Here is a 16684-nt window from a genome sequence, read left to right as displayed (position 1 = left end):
TCAGTCCTGCAGGGTGTTTTAAAAAAAAAAAAAAAGGGGGGGGGGGGGGGTTACTTCCTCTTTAAAGCACACGCACACTGTGTTTAGTTATTGAAATCGATTATTTGTGCCAATGTAGCCGTTGCCCCTAAAAATTACAGGGAGTGCTTTAGGCCTCTTTCACACAGGGTGGATCAGTGATGATCCCTGTGGATATCCACTTGCTCAGTGGGGATCGCTCCGTCGAACCCTGTTGAGCAGGAAGATGACAGGTCCATCTCTGAACACTGTGCAGGGACAGACCTGTCAGACTGCCGCTCTCCCCTATGGGGGCTCGGATGAGGATGGACCGCAGAGTCCGTCGTCACCCAATCTGATGACAGATGGAAAAGTAGGTTTTTCCTCCGTCACACTTTTTGGGATCGGAGCGGGTCAGATGTCAGCGGACATGTCACTGCTGACAACCGATGCTCCATAGACCTCTATGGAGCATCTGTTCAGGTCCCCCTAAAAAAACGAACAGGCGGACCTGAACAGGTCAGCCGTGTGAAAGAGGCATTAGTCCTTGGATGTGTTTTTTATTAAAGTGGTTCTAAAGCCTGAACATTTACCTTCATGCATTCTATGCACAAAAGGTAAACACCCCCCCCCCCCCTCGGATTCAGCGATGTTCACAATAGCCACAGCCATCCTAGGACTCTCCCTCATTGGCTGAGACAGCAGCGGGAGCCCACTGGCTCCCATTGCCGTCAATCTTAGCCAGTGAGCCAAAGAGGAGAGAGCAGGGTCAAGCCGTGGGTGTGTGTGTCTTATGGATACAAAGAGCTGCGGCTTGGGAGTGAGTACACAGCGGTGCCCCCAGGGCAAGCAGCAATTTTTCCTTGGGGGCACCCCTTGAGAGGGAGGAGACAGGGGCACTGGCAGGGGATCTGAAAAGGGGATTGGAGCTACTCTGTGCAAGACCACTGCACAGAGCAGGTAAGTATAACATGTTAGTTATTTAAAAAAACAAATAAAAAACCTTTACTACAACTTTTTATTAAGGTAATATCTATCTTGCATTGCCATCGCGCCATGCGTTTGCTTTACCAGTGTGGGGATAGCCTTGTAAAGTAAATGAAAATGTAACTTAAAGCGGGAGTCCGCCGGGACTCCGCGTTTTTTTTTTTTTTTAAAAGCCAGCAGCTACAAATACTGCAGCTGCTGACTTTTAAAATAGTGACACTTACCTGTCCAGCGCGCCCGCGATGTCAGCACCCCAAAGCCGATCTCTAGATCGTCTCTCGGGTGCTGCCGCCGCCATCTTGGTTATGGGAATCAGGAAATGGAGCCTTTCGGCTTCATTTCCCGGTTCCCTACTGCGCATGCGAGTCGCGCTGCGCAATAAGGATGGACCCGCTGCCTCTGGGATCTGTGCGTTTCCCAGCAGGCAGCGGGGGACTTTCGGAAAGGGGCGTAGATTCTGCAGAATCTACGCCCCTTTCCGCAGATAGCTATGCCGGAAGTGGGTGCAGATACCTGTACTGTACAGGTACCTGCACCCCCCCTACCCCCTGAAAGGTGCCAATTGTGGCGCCGGAGGGGGGGAGGGTTCCGATGAGCGGAAGGTCCACTTTAGGGTGGACCTCCGCTTTAAAAAGTTTAAACTCAATTGTAAGAAAGTACATACAATAAGATTACATTCTGGAATTTGTTTCATTCCCAAATCTGAAGATTAAAAAAGGAAGGGTAGGCAGCTTTAGGCTGTATGCTTATATTTTTGCTGCTGTAAAAACCACAGGAGGTGATCAAATACCACCAAAAGGTTATAAAGGCTGAAGGTTTTTTACTGCAACGCATTCTATGCATAAAAGGTAAAAAAAAAAAAAAATATGTGCAGCAGTCACCTACTACTTGAGCTCCCCTTGGATCCAGTGTTGTGCTCCTCATTGGCTGAGACAGCACTGCTCCCAATAACAGCCAATGAAGAAGGGGGGGGGGGGGGTGTCAAGCCGTGGCTCCATTTCTGAATGGACATGCAGAGCAGCGGCTCGGGAGCATGTCTGCTTGGGTGCCCCCATTGCAAGCTACTTTCTCCAGGGCACTCAACAGGATGGAAGGGGCCAGGAGCACAGACGGGGGACCGAAAAAGAGGAGGATTGGGGCTGCTCTGTGCAAAACCACTGCACAGAGCAATATGACATGATTGTTATTTTCTATTTTTATTTTATTTTTTGCCTTTAATATCACTTTAACTGGCTTGTGAATGGGATGGCACAAAACAAACGTGGTACCTTTATTTACAATTGTAGGACCAATTGTCAGAATACTGACAAGAATCAACAAGACCCGCAATGTAAAACAATGAGCACATAACCAAACCTCTATAAACTGTAATAAGTTGAAAGCTGTAATCTGACGTGATGCGTTAAGGATTTGCTTTAGCCATGCACACCCATTCGGAGTTTAATCTTCCCTCTAATTTTCAGATCCCTCCACTCAGTGGGCTGTGGGAAAGGGATTTGTGTAAGTCCTTCAGAACTAAATGGATTAGGAGGAGGAAAGAAGTGAAGAGACTTTTGAACTAAAAGTGCCCACAACACACTTTTGTACAAAGCTTTCTCATCCAGGAATAGAGGTTAGTCATTCTGGAAAGCTTATGTTCACTTTGCATAGTGAATGGTAGTAATTCAATTACTCTGATCACTCTGTATATCCAATCACGTGCTGAGAAAAAAAAAAAAAAAAAATTAAAACCGGCATTTTACCAACACGTGATTGTGTATTTCCCTAATTGGCTTTGCAATGTGAATGTTGGGTTTGTTGAGTGAAAAGCCTCGATTCCATTAGAAAGTTAGACATATTTGATATATAATCTTCATAATACCTCGTGTCCAATCAGCCTGGCTAAGTGACTTTGACAGCAATGGTGTCACGCCGCTGTCTCAACCAATGAGGAGGGGAGTCCCAGTCAGCCAAGTATCGTGTGCAAGATTGCCGGATCTAGATGGGGCTCAGATAAGTATTAGGGGGGGGGGGGTTGCTTTTCATATTTTTATTTTCCCCAATAAAGATTTTATTTAAAAAATAAAGCACTTGTACAATCAGTAGAAAGTTTTTTTTTTTTATCTTAATGCATAGAATGCATTAAGAAAAAAAAAAAAAAAAAAAAAAAAAAAAAAACACGACTTCTGACCAGGATGGATAAAAATTTGATGATTTAACCACTTGCTTACTGGGCACTTAAACCCCCCTCCTGCCCAGACCAATTTTCAGCTTTCAGCACTGATGCACTTTGAATGACAATTGCGCGGCCATAGAACACTGTACCCAAATGAAATTTTTATCATTTTTTTCCCCACAAATAGAGCTTTCTTTTGGTGGCATTTAATTACAGCTGGGAGTTTTATTTTTTGCTAACAAAAAAAAAAAATCAATAAAAAAAAAAAAAATAAATCATGTTTAATAGTTTGTTATAAAATTTTGCAAACAGGTCATTTTTCTCCTTCATTGAAGTGCGCTGATGAGGCGGCACTGGTGGGCACTGATAGGCATAGTTAAGGCGGCACTAATAGGCACAGATAAGGCAGTACTGATGGGCACAGATAAGATGGCACGGATGGGTGGCACTAAGGGGCACTGATAGGTACCACTGATATATGGGACTGATGGGCACTGATAGGTGGCTCTGATAGATGACACTGATGGGCACTGATATGTGGAACTAGGGTGCAGCACAGTTGAGGCAGATTGTGGGCACTGATGGGTGGCACTGTGGACACTGATGGGTGGCACTTTTTAATTACTGAGGTGGCACTGGCAGGTGGGCACTGGTAAGCTGGCCGTGATCGGGACATCAGTCCCGATCACGGCCGCCGGTGATCGGCTATTTTTTTTTTTCTCTCCTCGCACTGTCAGCGCGAGGAGGAAAAATAGCCGATTACCGGCTCCGTTGTATCACATGATCAGCTGTCATTGGCTGGCAGCTGAGCACGTGGTAAGGGGTCGGGATCGACCCCTTGCTTCGATCCGTGATCAGGAGAGTCTCATAGACGTAGTCCCGGCAAAGGAGGTCCGCGCTGTTGTCGTCATTTGGGTATAGCACGGATCCCTAATGGTTAAAGCAGAGTTCCACTTACAAAAAATAAAAAATAAAAAATGAAAAGTCAGTAATCGGCATGGTCACTGTTTTTTTTTTTTTTTTTAACCCTAATTTTCAGTCTTTTTTTTTTTTTTACTTATAGCGCAAAAAATAAAAAACCCAGCGGTGATTAAATACCACCAAAAGAGACCATTTCATATGGGTACAGTGTTGCATGACTGAGTAATTGTCAAAGTGTGAGAGCACCGAAAGCTGAAAATTGGTCTGGTTAGGAAGGGTGTTTAAGTGGCCAGTGATCAAGTGGTAAAAAAAAAAATAAAAAAAAAGTTTTTTTTAGATTATCAAAATTTTTTTTATTAAAAAGATGCTTTTGGAGTAAAAATCTTTTTAAAGATCTATAGTCTTCTATTTAAGATACATTAATAATTTAGTTTATTCAGCATGAAATTGAGCTTAGTTGCCATGAAGCATGAGGCTGTATATTCTGAAATATTTACAGTTTTGGTAAACTCATTCAATGAATCCAAGCTCTGCAAGTTGAGATAACATGCACTGCATTGATGCATTCACACAATTTCACAGTAACCATGAGATAAAACATGAATATTCCTTTATCCATCGTTTTTCAAATCTATGTACACTACAAACTGTATGATTGAGTTCTGATATCGCAGTTTTACTAACCTGACAGCTTATTCTGAATAGGAAACCTTTATAGAATGCATTCAGGTGAAAAATCACGAAGATTTACAAGTGGCTAAGGGAGATCCGACACATCTCTATATTTGAAGTGGACTTTTAGTACAGTTATTGTTGGGATACAGCACCAATCACACTTTTTATCTATAATGTAGCCCATGGCCCAATATTCCTTCATGCCCCTGAATACTGTACTAGTCAGAGTGCTGATCTTCTGGGGTGGCTGCAGGGGGTGACAGCTGGGGGCGCTGCAACTGAACAACTTGCCCCACCCCTCAGCCATTCACACAACTTGTATTATTATTCTCCTGTTGGACAGAGGAGGAGTGGATGAATGACAGGATCCTCGTCTGCCCATTCACAGAACACGTTGCACTGTAGGACAATAATAAGACCAGTTCTGTGAATGGCAGAGGGGGTGGGCGAGTGGCACAAGTTCTTCACGGTCACTGCTGTTAACACCTGCAGCCCCAGAAGGTCAGCGCTCTGACCAGTACAAGGGCATGAAGAAAAGGATTGTTCCTTGAAGCCTGCAAGACAGCTGCAAACCTCAGCTTTGATACAATAATAAAGAGCAGCCATTCCAGGGAGAGACCGAGAGCGACCGGGAGACCTGCGACTGGGAGCGACAGGGAGACCTGCGACTGGGAGCGACTGGGAGACCTGCGACTGGGAGCGACTGGGAGACCTGCGACTGGGAGACCTGCGACTGGGAGCGACTGGGAGACCTGCGACTGGGAGCGACCGGGAGACCTGCGACTGGGAGCGACCGGGAGACCTGCGACTGGGAGCGACAGGGAGACCTGCGACTGGGAGCGACAGGGAGACCTGCGACTGGGAGACCTGCAACTGGGAGACCTGCGACTGGGAGCAACTGGGAGACCTGCAACTGGGAGACCAGCGACTGGGAGCGACAGGGAGACCAGCGACTGGGAGCGACAGGGAGACCAGCGACTGGGAGACCAGCGACTGGGAGCGACAGGGAGACCAGCGACTGGGAGACCAGCGACTGGGAGCGACAGGGAGACCAGCGACTGGGAGACAAGCGACTTGGAGCGACAGGGAGACCAGCGACTGGGAGCGACAGGGAGACCAGCGACTGGGAGCGACAGGGAGACCAGCGACTGGGAGACAAGCGACTGGGAGCGACAGGGAGACCAGCGACTGGGAGCGACAGGGAGACCAGCGACTGGGAGCGACAGGGAGACCAGCGACTGGGAGCGACAGGGAGACCAGCGACTGGGAGCGACAGGGAGACCAGCGACTGGGAGCGACAGGGAGACCAGCGACTGGGAGCGACAGGGAGACCAGCGACTGGGAGCGACAGGGAGACCAGCGACAGGGAGACCAGCGACTGGGAGCGACTGGGAGACCAGCGACAGGGAGACCAGCGACAGGGAGACCAGCGACAGGGAGACCAGCGACAGGGAGACCAGCGACAGGGAGACCAGCGACTGGGAGCGACTGGGAGACCAGCGACAGGGAGACCAGCGACAGGGAGCGACTGGGAGACCAGCGACAGGGAGACCAGCGACTGGGAGCGACTGGGAGACCAGCGACAGGGAGACCAGCGACTGGGAGCGACTGGGAGACCAGCGACAGGGAGACCAGCGACAGGGAGCGACTGGGAGACCAGCGACTGGGAGACCAGCGACTGGGAGCGACAGGGAGACCAGCGACTGGGAGCGACAGGGAGACCAGCGACTGGGAGACAAGCGACTGGGAGCGACAGGGAGACCAGCGACTGGGAGCGACTGGGAGACCAGCGACAGGGAGACCAGCGACAGGGAGCGACTGGGAGACCAGCGACAGGGAGACCAGCGACTGGGAGCGACTGGGAGACCAGCGACAGGGATCAGACAACCTGTACTCATTAACCACTCCGGTCAGTCCAACGCAGGTTGCTGTAGACTCCAGTAATAACAGAGCAAATAGTAGACACACTGCAATCCTCCACAATGAGCAGTAGGGCGGGCCTCCATCCCCACACACACTGACCGGCCGTACACCAACTTACCACACACAGGCGCAGTAGCCGGTCCGAGCAATCAGCAGCGACGAGAGTGAGCGCAGCCAGAGATCACTCCGTACAAAGCCCGGGTGGGCGGAGTCGGCGAGCAATGTACTGGCTGGGTAGGCATGGGCTGTGAGCGGAGTGGGCGGAGCCTGCGATCCAATGTCATTTTTGTTGCTCTGCCACATACTCTCCATCCCAGCCCTCAGTATGACGTCACTGCACAGCATCTTCCCACACACCGTAACCTCTTCTGTGCTGGCTGAGGCTTCTGACCAACCTGACAGATCGTAATGTACAGCAGTCCTCTAGAGCAGTGCTCTCCAAATTGTGGCCCGAGGGCCAGATGCTGTGCTTTGCTTTCTTTTATCCGGCCCTTGGGGCTCTATTTAATTCACTGACACTGATGGGTACAGTTCCTCCCAAAGACACCAACAATGGGGCCCAATGACACAATGATAGGGGATTGTTTTAATCCCACTGATGCCAGGACATTTTGTACTCTGGATAGCCACAGCCCGGCCCCCCTAAAGTCTGAAGGAGGTAAACTGACTCTTTGTTTAGAAATTTGGAGACTCCTGCTGTAGGGAATTGGTCTCCAAACTAGGGTTGCCACCTTTTCTTCAAGTCAAACCCGAACACTTTATCAGCGCACGGAATTATTTTTATTTTTTATAAACTATACATATATTTTGCTATTAAATAACATTTCTAATCATATGACATTAAAAACAAGAGTTCCCCTTTACATCAGAGTCCACAGAGTTCCCCTTTTACATCTGAACTTGCAGAGTTCCCTTTCACTGTATGGGAGAATTCTGGGGACTCTAACATAAGGGATGCTCTGGGAACCCTGATTTAGGGGGAAGACTAAGAACTCGGATGTAAGGAGAGGACTTTGATGTAAGAGGGAACACTGTGCTCTTTGGTGTAAAGGGGAACTCTGATGTAAAGGGTGCTCCGAGAACCCTGATTTACCTAATTGTACTCTCTCAGAGGCAGGAGAAAGAAGGGGGGAGACTTCAGTCACAGACAGGGATGGATGGTGAGCTCACTCACCCCTTGGCAGTCAGCACCTCTCATCCAGATGTAGCTAAGGCTGCTGGACTTCTAATTAAGAGAGTAAGAGATACAGATCAAGCCCTCTCTCCTTTCCTGTGTGTGTGTGTGTTTGGGGGGTGGGGGTGGGGGGGGGAGTGCTGGCTTTAGGCGGTGTGAAAGAGGGTGTAACAGACACTCTCAGCTTAGATAACTGCAGCCAGTAACCCTGCTGGGAAGCCATGGTCTAGTGTGAATAATGTGTCCGGGTTTCAGGCAGTCTGAAACCTGGACGCATGCTTCCAAACCCGAACTGTCCGGGTGAATCCTGGACAGGTGGCAACCCTACTCCAAACTGCAGCCCTTTGCTTGCTCTTAATCAGCCCCTGGGGCATTATTCAATCCACTGTCAGCAATAGTAGGGAATAGTTCCTCCCATTGACACCGACATCGGGGCTCTATTCCTCCCACTGGCACTAAAACCGGGGTTCTATTCCTCCCACTGGCACTGACCCCGGGGTTCTATTCCTCCCACTGGCACTGACCCCGGGGTTCTATTCCTCCCACTGGCACTGACACCGGGGTTCTAATCCTCCCACTGGCACTGACACCGGGGTTCTATTCCTCCCACTGGCACTGACACCGGGGTTCTATTCCTCCCACTGGCACTGACCCCGGGGTTCTATTCCTCCCACTGGCACTGACACCGGGGTTCTAATCCTCCCACTGGCACTGACACCGGGGTTCTATTCCTCCCACTGGCACTGACACCGGGGTTCTAATCCTCCCACTGGCACTGACACCGGGGTTCTATTCCTCCCACTGGCACTGACACCGGGGTTCTAATCCTCCCACTGGCACTGACACCGGGGTTCTATTCCTCTCACTGGCACTGACACCAGGGTTCTCTTCCTCCCACTGGCACTGACCCCGGGGTTCTATTCCTCCCACTGGCACTGACACTGACACTGTGACACCGGGGTTCTTTTCCTCCCACTGACACTGACATCAGGCTCTATTCATCCCACTGACACCAAAGATGGGGCTCTATTCCTCCCATTGACATCAATGATGGGGCACTTATTCTCCCACTGACACAAATGATGGGGCTCTATTCCTCCCACTGGCACTGACACCGGGGTTCTATTCCTCCCACTGACACCAATGATGGGGCTCTATGCCTCCCACTGACACTGACATTGGGCTCTATTCCTCCCACTGACATCAATGATGGGGCACTTATTCTCCCACTGACACCAATGATGGGGCACTTATTAAACCACTGACATCAATGATGGGGCACTTATTCTCCCACTGACACCAATGATGGGGCACTTATTCTACCACTGACACCAATGATGGGGCTCTATTTCTCCTACTGACACCAATGATGGGGCACTTATTCTCCCACTGACACCAATGATGGGGCTCTATTCCTTCCACTGACACTGACATTGGGCTCTATTCCTCCCACTGACACCGATGATGGGGCTCTATTCCCCCCACTGACACTGACATTGGCCTCTATTCCTCCCACTGACACCAATGATGGGGCCCTATTCCCCCCACTGACACTGACATTGGCCCCTATTCCTAACACTGACACCAATGATGGGGCACTTATTCTCCCACTGACACCAATGATGGGGCTCTATTCCTCCTACTGACACCAATAACGGGGCTCTATTACTCCCACTGACACCGACATCAGGCTCTACTCCTCCCACTGACACCGACATCAGGGCTCTATTCCTCCCACTGACACCGACATCGGGGCTCTATTCCTCCCACTGGCACTGACCCCGGGGTTCTATTCCTCCCACTGGCACTGACACTGACACCGTGACACCGGGGTTCTTTTCCTCCCACTGACATCGGGCTCTATTCATCCCACTGACACCAAAGATGGGGCTCTATTCCTCCCACTGACATTAATGATGGGGCACTTATTCTCCCACTGACACAAATGATGGGGCTCTATTCCTCCCACTGGCACTGACACCGGGGTTCTATTCCTCCCACTGAACTGACACCAATGATGGGGCTCTATGCCTCCCACTGACACTGACATTGGGCTCTATTCCTCCCACTGACATCAATGATGGGGCACTTATTCTCCCACTGACACCAATGATGGGGCACTTATTAAACCACTGACATCAATGATGGGGCACTTATTCTCCCACTGACACCAATGATGGGGCACCTATTCTACCACTGACACCAATGATGGGGCTCTATTCCTCCCACTGACACTGACATTGGGCTCTATTCCTCCCACTGACACCAATGATGGGGCTCTATTCCCCCCACTGACACTGACATTGGCCTCTATTCCTCCCACTGACACCAATGATGGGGCCCTATTCCCCCCACTGACACTGACATTGGCCCCTATTCCTAACACTGACACCAATGATGGGGCACTTATTCTCCCACTGACACCAATGATGGGGCTCTATTCCTCCTACTGACACCAATAACGGGGCTCTATTACTCCCACTGACACCGACATCAGGCTCTACTCCTCCCACTGACACCGACATCAGGGCTCTATTCCTCCCACTGGCACCGACATCAGGGCTCTATTACTTCCAGACACCGACATCGGGGCTCTATTCCTCCCACTGGCACTGACCCCGGGGTTCTATTCCTCCCACTGGCACTGACACTGACACTGACACCGTGACACCGGGGTTCTTTTCCTCCCACTGACACTGACATCGGGCTCTATTCATCCCACTGACACCAAAGATGGGGCTCTATTCCTCCCACTGACATCAATGATGGGGCACTTATTCTCCCACTGACACAAATGATGGGGCTCTATTCCTCCCACTGGCACTGACACCGGGGTTCTATTCCTCCCACTGACACCAATGATGGGGCTCTATGCCTCCCACTGACACTGACATTGGGCTCTATTCCTCCCACTGACATCAATGATGGGGCACTTATTCTCCCACTGACACCAATGATGGGGCACTTATTAAACCACTGACATCAATGATGGGGCACTTATTCTCCCACTGACACCAATGATGGGGCACTTATTCTACCACTGACACCAATGATGGGGCTCTATTTCTCCTACTGACACCAATGATGGGGCACTTATTCTCCCACTGACACCAATGATGGGGCTCTATTCCTCCCACTGACACTGACATTGGGCTCTATTCCTCCCACTGACACCAATGATGGGGCTCTATTCCTCCCACTGACACTAACATTGGGCTCTATTCCTCCCATTGACACCAATGATGGGGCTCTATTCCTCCCACTGACACTGACATCTGGCTCTTTTCCTCCCACTGACATCAATGATGGGGCACTTATTCTCCTACTGACACCAGTGATGGGGCTCTATTCCTCCCACTGACACTGACATTGGGCTCTATTCCTCCCACTGACACCAATGATGGGGCACTCATTATACCACTGACATCAATGATGGGGCACTCATTATACCACTGACATCAATGATGGGGCACTTATTCTCCCACTGACACCAATGATGGGACACTTATTCTACTACTGACACTAATGATGGGGCTCTATTCCTCCTACTGACACCAATGATGGGACACTTATTCTACCACTGGCACCAAAGATGGGGCTCTATTTCTCCTACTGACACCAATGATGGGGCACTTATTCTACCCCTGACACCAATGATGGGGCTCTATTTCTCCTACTGACACCAATGATGGGGCACTTATTCTACCACTAACACCAATGATGGGGCTCTATTCCTCCTACTGACACCAATGATGGGGCTCTATTCCTCCCACTGACACTGACATCTGGCTCTTTTCCTCCCACTGACATCAATGATGGGGTACTTATTCTACTACTGACACTAATGATGGGGCTCTATTCCTCCTACTGACACCAATGATGGGACACTTATTCTACCACTGGCACCAAAGATGGGGCTCTATTTCTCCTACTGACACCAATGATGGGGCACTTATTCTACCCCTGACACCAATGATGGGGCTCTATTTCTCCTACTGACACCAATGATGGGGCACTTATTCTACCACTAACACCAATGATGGGGCTCTATTCCTCCTACTGACACCAATGATGGGGCACTTATTCTACCACTAACACCAATGATGGGGCTCTATTCCTCCTACTGACACCAATGATGGGGCTCTATTCCTCCTACTGACACCAATAATTGGTCTCTATTCCTTCCACTGACACCGACATCGGGGCTCATTTCCTCCCATTGACACCAATGATGGGGCTCTATTCCTCCTACTGACACCAATGATGGGGCTCTATTCCTCCTACTGACACCAATAACGGGGCTCTATTACTCCCACTGACACCAATGACGGGGCTCTATTCCTCCCACTGACACTGACATCAGGGCTTTATTCCTCCCACTGACACCGACATCGGGGCTCTATTCCTCCCACTGACACCAATGATGGGGCTCTATTCCCCCCACTGACACCAATGATGGGGCTCTATTCCTCCCACTGACACCAATGATGGGGCTCTATTCCCCCCACTGACACTGACATTGGCCTCTATTCCTCCCACTGACACCAATGATGGGGCCCTATTCCCCCCACTGACACTGACATTGGCCCCTATTCCTAACACTGACACCAATGATGGGGCACTTATTCTCCCACTGACACCAATGATGGGGCTCTATTCCTCCTACTGACACCAATAATTGGTCTCTATTCCTTCCACTGACACCGACATCGGGGCTCATTTCCTCCCATTGACACCAATGATGGGGCTCTATTCCTCCTACTGACACCAATGATGGGGCTCTATTCCTCCTACTGACACCAATAACGGGGCTCTATTACTCCCACTGACACCAATGACGGGGCTCTATTCCTCCCACTGACACTGACATCAGGGCTTTATTCCTCCCACTGACACCGACATCGGGGCTCTATTCCTCCCACTGACACCAATGATGGGGCTCTATTCCCCCCACTGACACTGACATTGGCCTCTATTCCTCCCACTGACACCAATGATGGGGCCCTATTCCCCCCACTGACACTGACATTGGCCCCTATTCCTAACACTGACACCAATGATGGGGCACTTATTCTCCCACTGACACCAATGATGGGGCTCTATTCCTCCTACTGACACCAATAACGGGGCTCTATTACTCCCACTGACACCGACATCAGGCTCTACTCCTCCCACTGACACCGACATCAGGGCTCTACTCCTCCCACTGACACCGACATCAGGGCTCTATTCCTCCCACTGACACCGACATCAGGGCTCTATTACTTCCAGACACCAACATCAGGGCTCTATTACTTCCAGACACCGACATCGGGGCTCTATTACTTCCAGACACCGACATCGGGGCTCTATTACTTCCAGACACCGACATCGGGGCTCTATTCCTCCCACTGACACCAATGAAAGAGCATTATTTCTCCCACTGACACCAATGATGGGGTTCTATTCCTCCCACTGACACCAATGACGGGGTTCTATTCCTCCCACTGACACTAGTGATGGGGCACTATTTTTCCCATTGATATCAATGATAGGGCATTGTTTTCTCCCTCTGATGCCAGGATATTTTCTACTCTCACTGGCCACAGTGCCGCCCCCCCTAAAGTTTGAAGGACAATAACCTGGCCCTTTGTTTAGAAAGTTTGGCGGTCCCTGCTCTAGAGCCTATAGCCTGCAAATAAGACTGCGATGTGAATTAGGTAGACTAGCACACTTTTATAGGTTTCTGAATCAGCTGGGAGTTCGATCAATCTTACAGACATGGGGCATGTTAAAGTGATGCTAAACCCAAAAAGTGAATATTTACTATGTTTCATATGAGAACATTTAGGCCTCATGCACAAAGAGCCTAAATAAGCTAGCTTTACAGGCATTGAGCATTTTTTTTCTTTTTTACAGAATGTAAAAGCGCCTCTATATATGCTGATGTGTCCATGCAGACCCAGGCGTTTACAAGTATATTAGAATAGGATTGTTACAGGCTGAAAAAAAAATCAGCACGCTTAAGAGAGGAACTTTTGAAAAAAAAATGATGAGTGTAAACGCGTCTAAACGCTAGATGCAATTAGGAGCGTTTAGTTTTTGATGCTTTCCAGGTGCTAGAATAAGATAATATTCTGGCCAATAGAATACATTAATGCTCAAATGCTAAACACATGTGGCTTTTACTGTGTTTTTTTGAGCAGCATTTTCCTGCCCAGATTCCTGCCATTGAGAGAGACTTAACCAAATTGCTTTAGGTCCCTTTTACCTCTGCAGTGTGTTAATATGTGTTAAGTCAAAATAACTGGGCTGCCAAAACATCCTAACATGCCCTATAAAGCATATGAACCTTTTTATCTTACGCATTACAACTATACTGTGGCACATCCAGTGTTAATTTTGTGGTCTCCCCAATCTGCTGCATGTAGTGACAGTGAGCTGGGGATCTTCTCCCTGATCTCGCTGTCACAATTTCATCACAGAGTCCTGTAAATGGGAGAAACTTTGCGGTTGTCGGCTTGCAGTTCTCAATTAGTTACTAGGGCTGTGTTGAGCGCTCTGGTAGGTCATTGATTCTTCCTTTCAGTATGTAGCTCTGCGCAAGGTATGAGCAGACAGCTGACTTACACTGACAGTCTGCAGGAGTCTTGCATTGCAAGAAATGCATTATAATGCTTTGCAGGCTCCTAGTAAAAACAAAATAATAATTAATGCACATTTTTTTAACTGAAAAAAAAATTAACATTTATTATTATTATTTTTGAACTTATCCTTATATGAAAGTTGAAAGTTTGTGTGTAAATACAGCATCTGTAGAACCTCCTGCTGTCAAAAACAATATCATCTGAGAGAATATCAATCAACACTGTTCATATCCAAAATAGAGAGATACAAAGTAACATTGTTATTTCAATCATCTGCAGATCAAAGGACTGAGTGTCATCTGCATATGATGTTAGGCAAAGCAACCTGAAAGATAAAAAAAGTATTTTTTTATACAATATTTTTCTCTATTTAACCAGTGGTGGCCCATCCATAAGGGGTGCAGGGGCACCGCCCCCCTAATCCATACGCCGCACCCCTAATCTCCATGCAGGGCACCAGATGCACAGATTCCATTTTTTTTTTAGAAGCACATGATTACAGCCTGAGGCTCTAATTGGCTTAAAAAAAGGATGAGTTCAGGTAGCGAGCCCACCCAGTTATGTGACAAGAGCGAATTAATATTCACTATTGACTTCCTGATTCTCCTCCCAGCCAATCAGGAAGCGGGTCATAAGACCCGATTTTACCGAGAGGAGAAGCGATCGTTTTGGCCGCCGAGAGAAGGAGGAGGGAAGCCAAACCACAGAGGAGGAAGCTGTGAAGCCGGAGACACATGGTGAATCTATCGCAGAGCATGAGACGCAGGAAGGAGCCGAAGCTGCCCGCGACCTAGATGGGATAAGTGCGGGGCTGGTGGGCAAACGAATGAGCAAGCAGCGGTGGGTGACTGATCGATCGACCGACCAACCAGGGGGCATGGCTTGTTTGCCGCCCCCAAAAAAAGTGTAGCACCAGCCACCACTGTATTTAACACATTTTTTACCCTTAGTTTACCCTTATCAGCCCTAAGCAGCATTAAACCCAAAACCAAAAAATGAAACAAATTGCAGCTCGCCAATTATTAGATGTGGTGGCTGCATTTGATCTCTTTATGTAGTTTTATTCCCTCTGTTTTCACCTGGTGATCTTGCCAGTAACACCTTCCTGTATTAGAGTGTCCCCATTCTGGATGAAGGAGCATAGGGGGCACATGTGAACAGCAGCATTGTCAGTCTGGGAAGAGAAAAGTGTTAGATGAACAAGCAGATTTAAATACACTAACAAATTGAAGCCAGACTCCAGCTCACACTTCAGTTACACAAGCAATTACAGCAACAGATTTTTCTTTTCTTTTGAGATAAAGGTTTTACATGATAAAGTAAATTCTAATCATTGTAAACACCCCTGTCAGCAGTAAATGGTCTTTCTCAACACTCTAACTGCTACATTTGCAGGAGAGCTTGTTCTGTTAAAAAACAACAGACTTACTGGCTGGATCACAAGGTGAAAATAAAAGAAAGAAAGCCTAAAAAATGTAGCCAAGAATTGGTAAGTTGCAACATAATAAACATTTTCTTTTGGGTTTAATACTGCTTCAAATCACCCGCCCCCTTTTTTTAAGGCTATTTTTTTTAAATATTATTATTAATATCTAAACTTACTTGTTTAAATGTTCATACCTTATGTTTTTTTTTTCCATTTGTAAATGCATTTGCAATGCTTTCTATCAGATTAACAATTATTTTTCTGCTGATTTTTTCTTCTTTTTTTGTCTTAATAACTATTAATGTTCTTTTTTATGAATTTATATTTGTGATTTTTTTTGTTTGTGTTGCATAAACAAGAATGAAAAATCTAACACATTGCAAAACAATCGCTGTTTAAAACATGTTATGCATTCAACTCACATTTCCATGAATAAAAACACTCATGTAGTGCATGTAGCGGTGAGGGGGGGTAGGAAAAACCTATACCCCGGATCTGCAGCCCCGGTGTATGCGGCGTGCGGACTCTCCTATTCCTCCTCTGCTCACTACCAAACTCCTCGTTAGACAGTCAGATTCCTACCGGTTTCATCACACACCTCGTGACTTCTTCTGGGATTTCTGAAGAGACGAGAAATCCCAGAAGAAGTCACGAGGTGTGTGACGAAACCGGTAAGAATCTGTCTGACGAGGAGTTTGGTAGAGAGCAGAGGAGGAATAGGAGAGTCCGCACGCTGAATACACCGGGGCTGCAGATCCGAAGTATAGGTTTTTCCTACCCCCCCTCACCGCTACATGCAC

The 16684-nt window shown here is 48.2% G+C and overlaps 1 protein-coding gene across 2 annotated transcripts in view; it reads right to left on the bottom strand.

Annotated features, from left to right (window-relative positions):
- Positions 1–16435, bottom strand: part of CSRP2 (cysteine and glycine rich protein 2) — a 63018-nt gene extending 46583 nt beyond the window's left edge. Inside the window, exon 1 of one of the 2 annotated variants that reach the window (XM_077474109.1) lies at positions 16307–16435. In XM_077474109.1, the coding sequence (XP_077330235.1) occupies positions 16307–16314 (8 nt within the window). In that variant the 5' untranslated portion in view covers positions 16315–16435. Of the gene's footprint in view, positions 1–6776; positions 6940–16306 lie in introns of those variants that run through there. The other variant, XM_077474108.1, reaches the window with a different exon arrangement.
- Between the last annotated feature and the right edge of the window lie 249 nt (positions 16436–16684).

The sequence above is a fragment of the Lithobates pipiens genome, unplaced genomic scaffold (genome assembly GCF_037356315.1).
Source record: "Lithobates pipiens isolate NorthernLeopardFrog02 unplaced genomic scaffold, aLitPip1_a1.2 Scaffold_8, whole genome shotgun sequence".
NCBI classification, from domain to species: domain Eukaryota; kingdom Metazoa; phylum Chordata; class Amphibia; order Anura; family Ranidae; genus Lithobates; species Lithobates pipiens.
The sequence above is the reverse complement of the archived record's forward strand: the minus strand, read 5'-3'. Positions and strand labels throughout refer to the sequence as shown.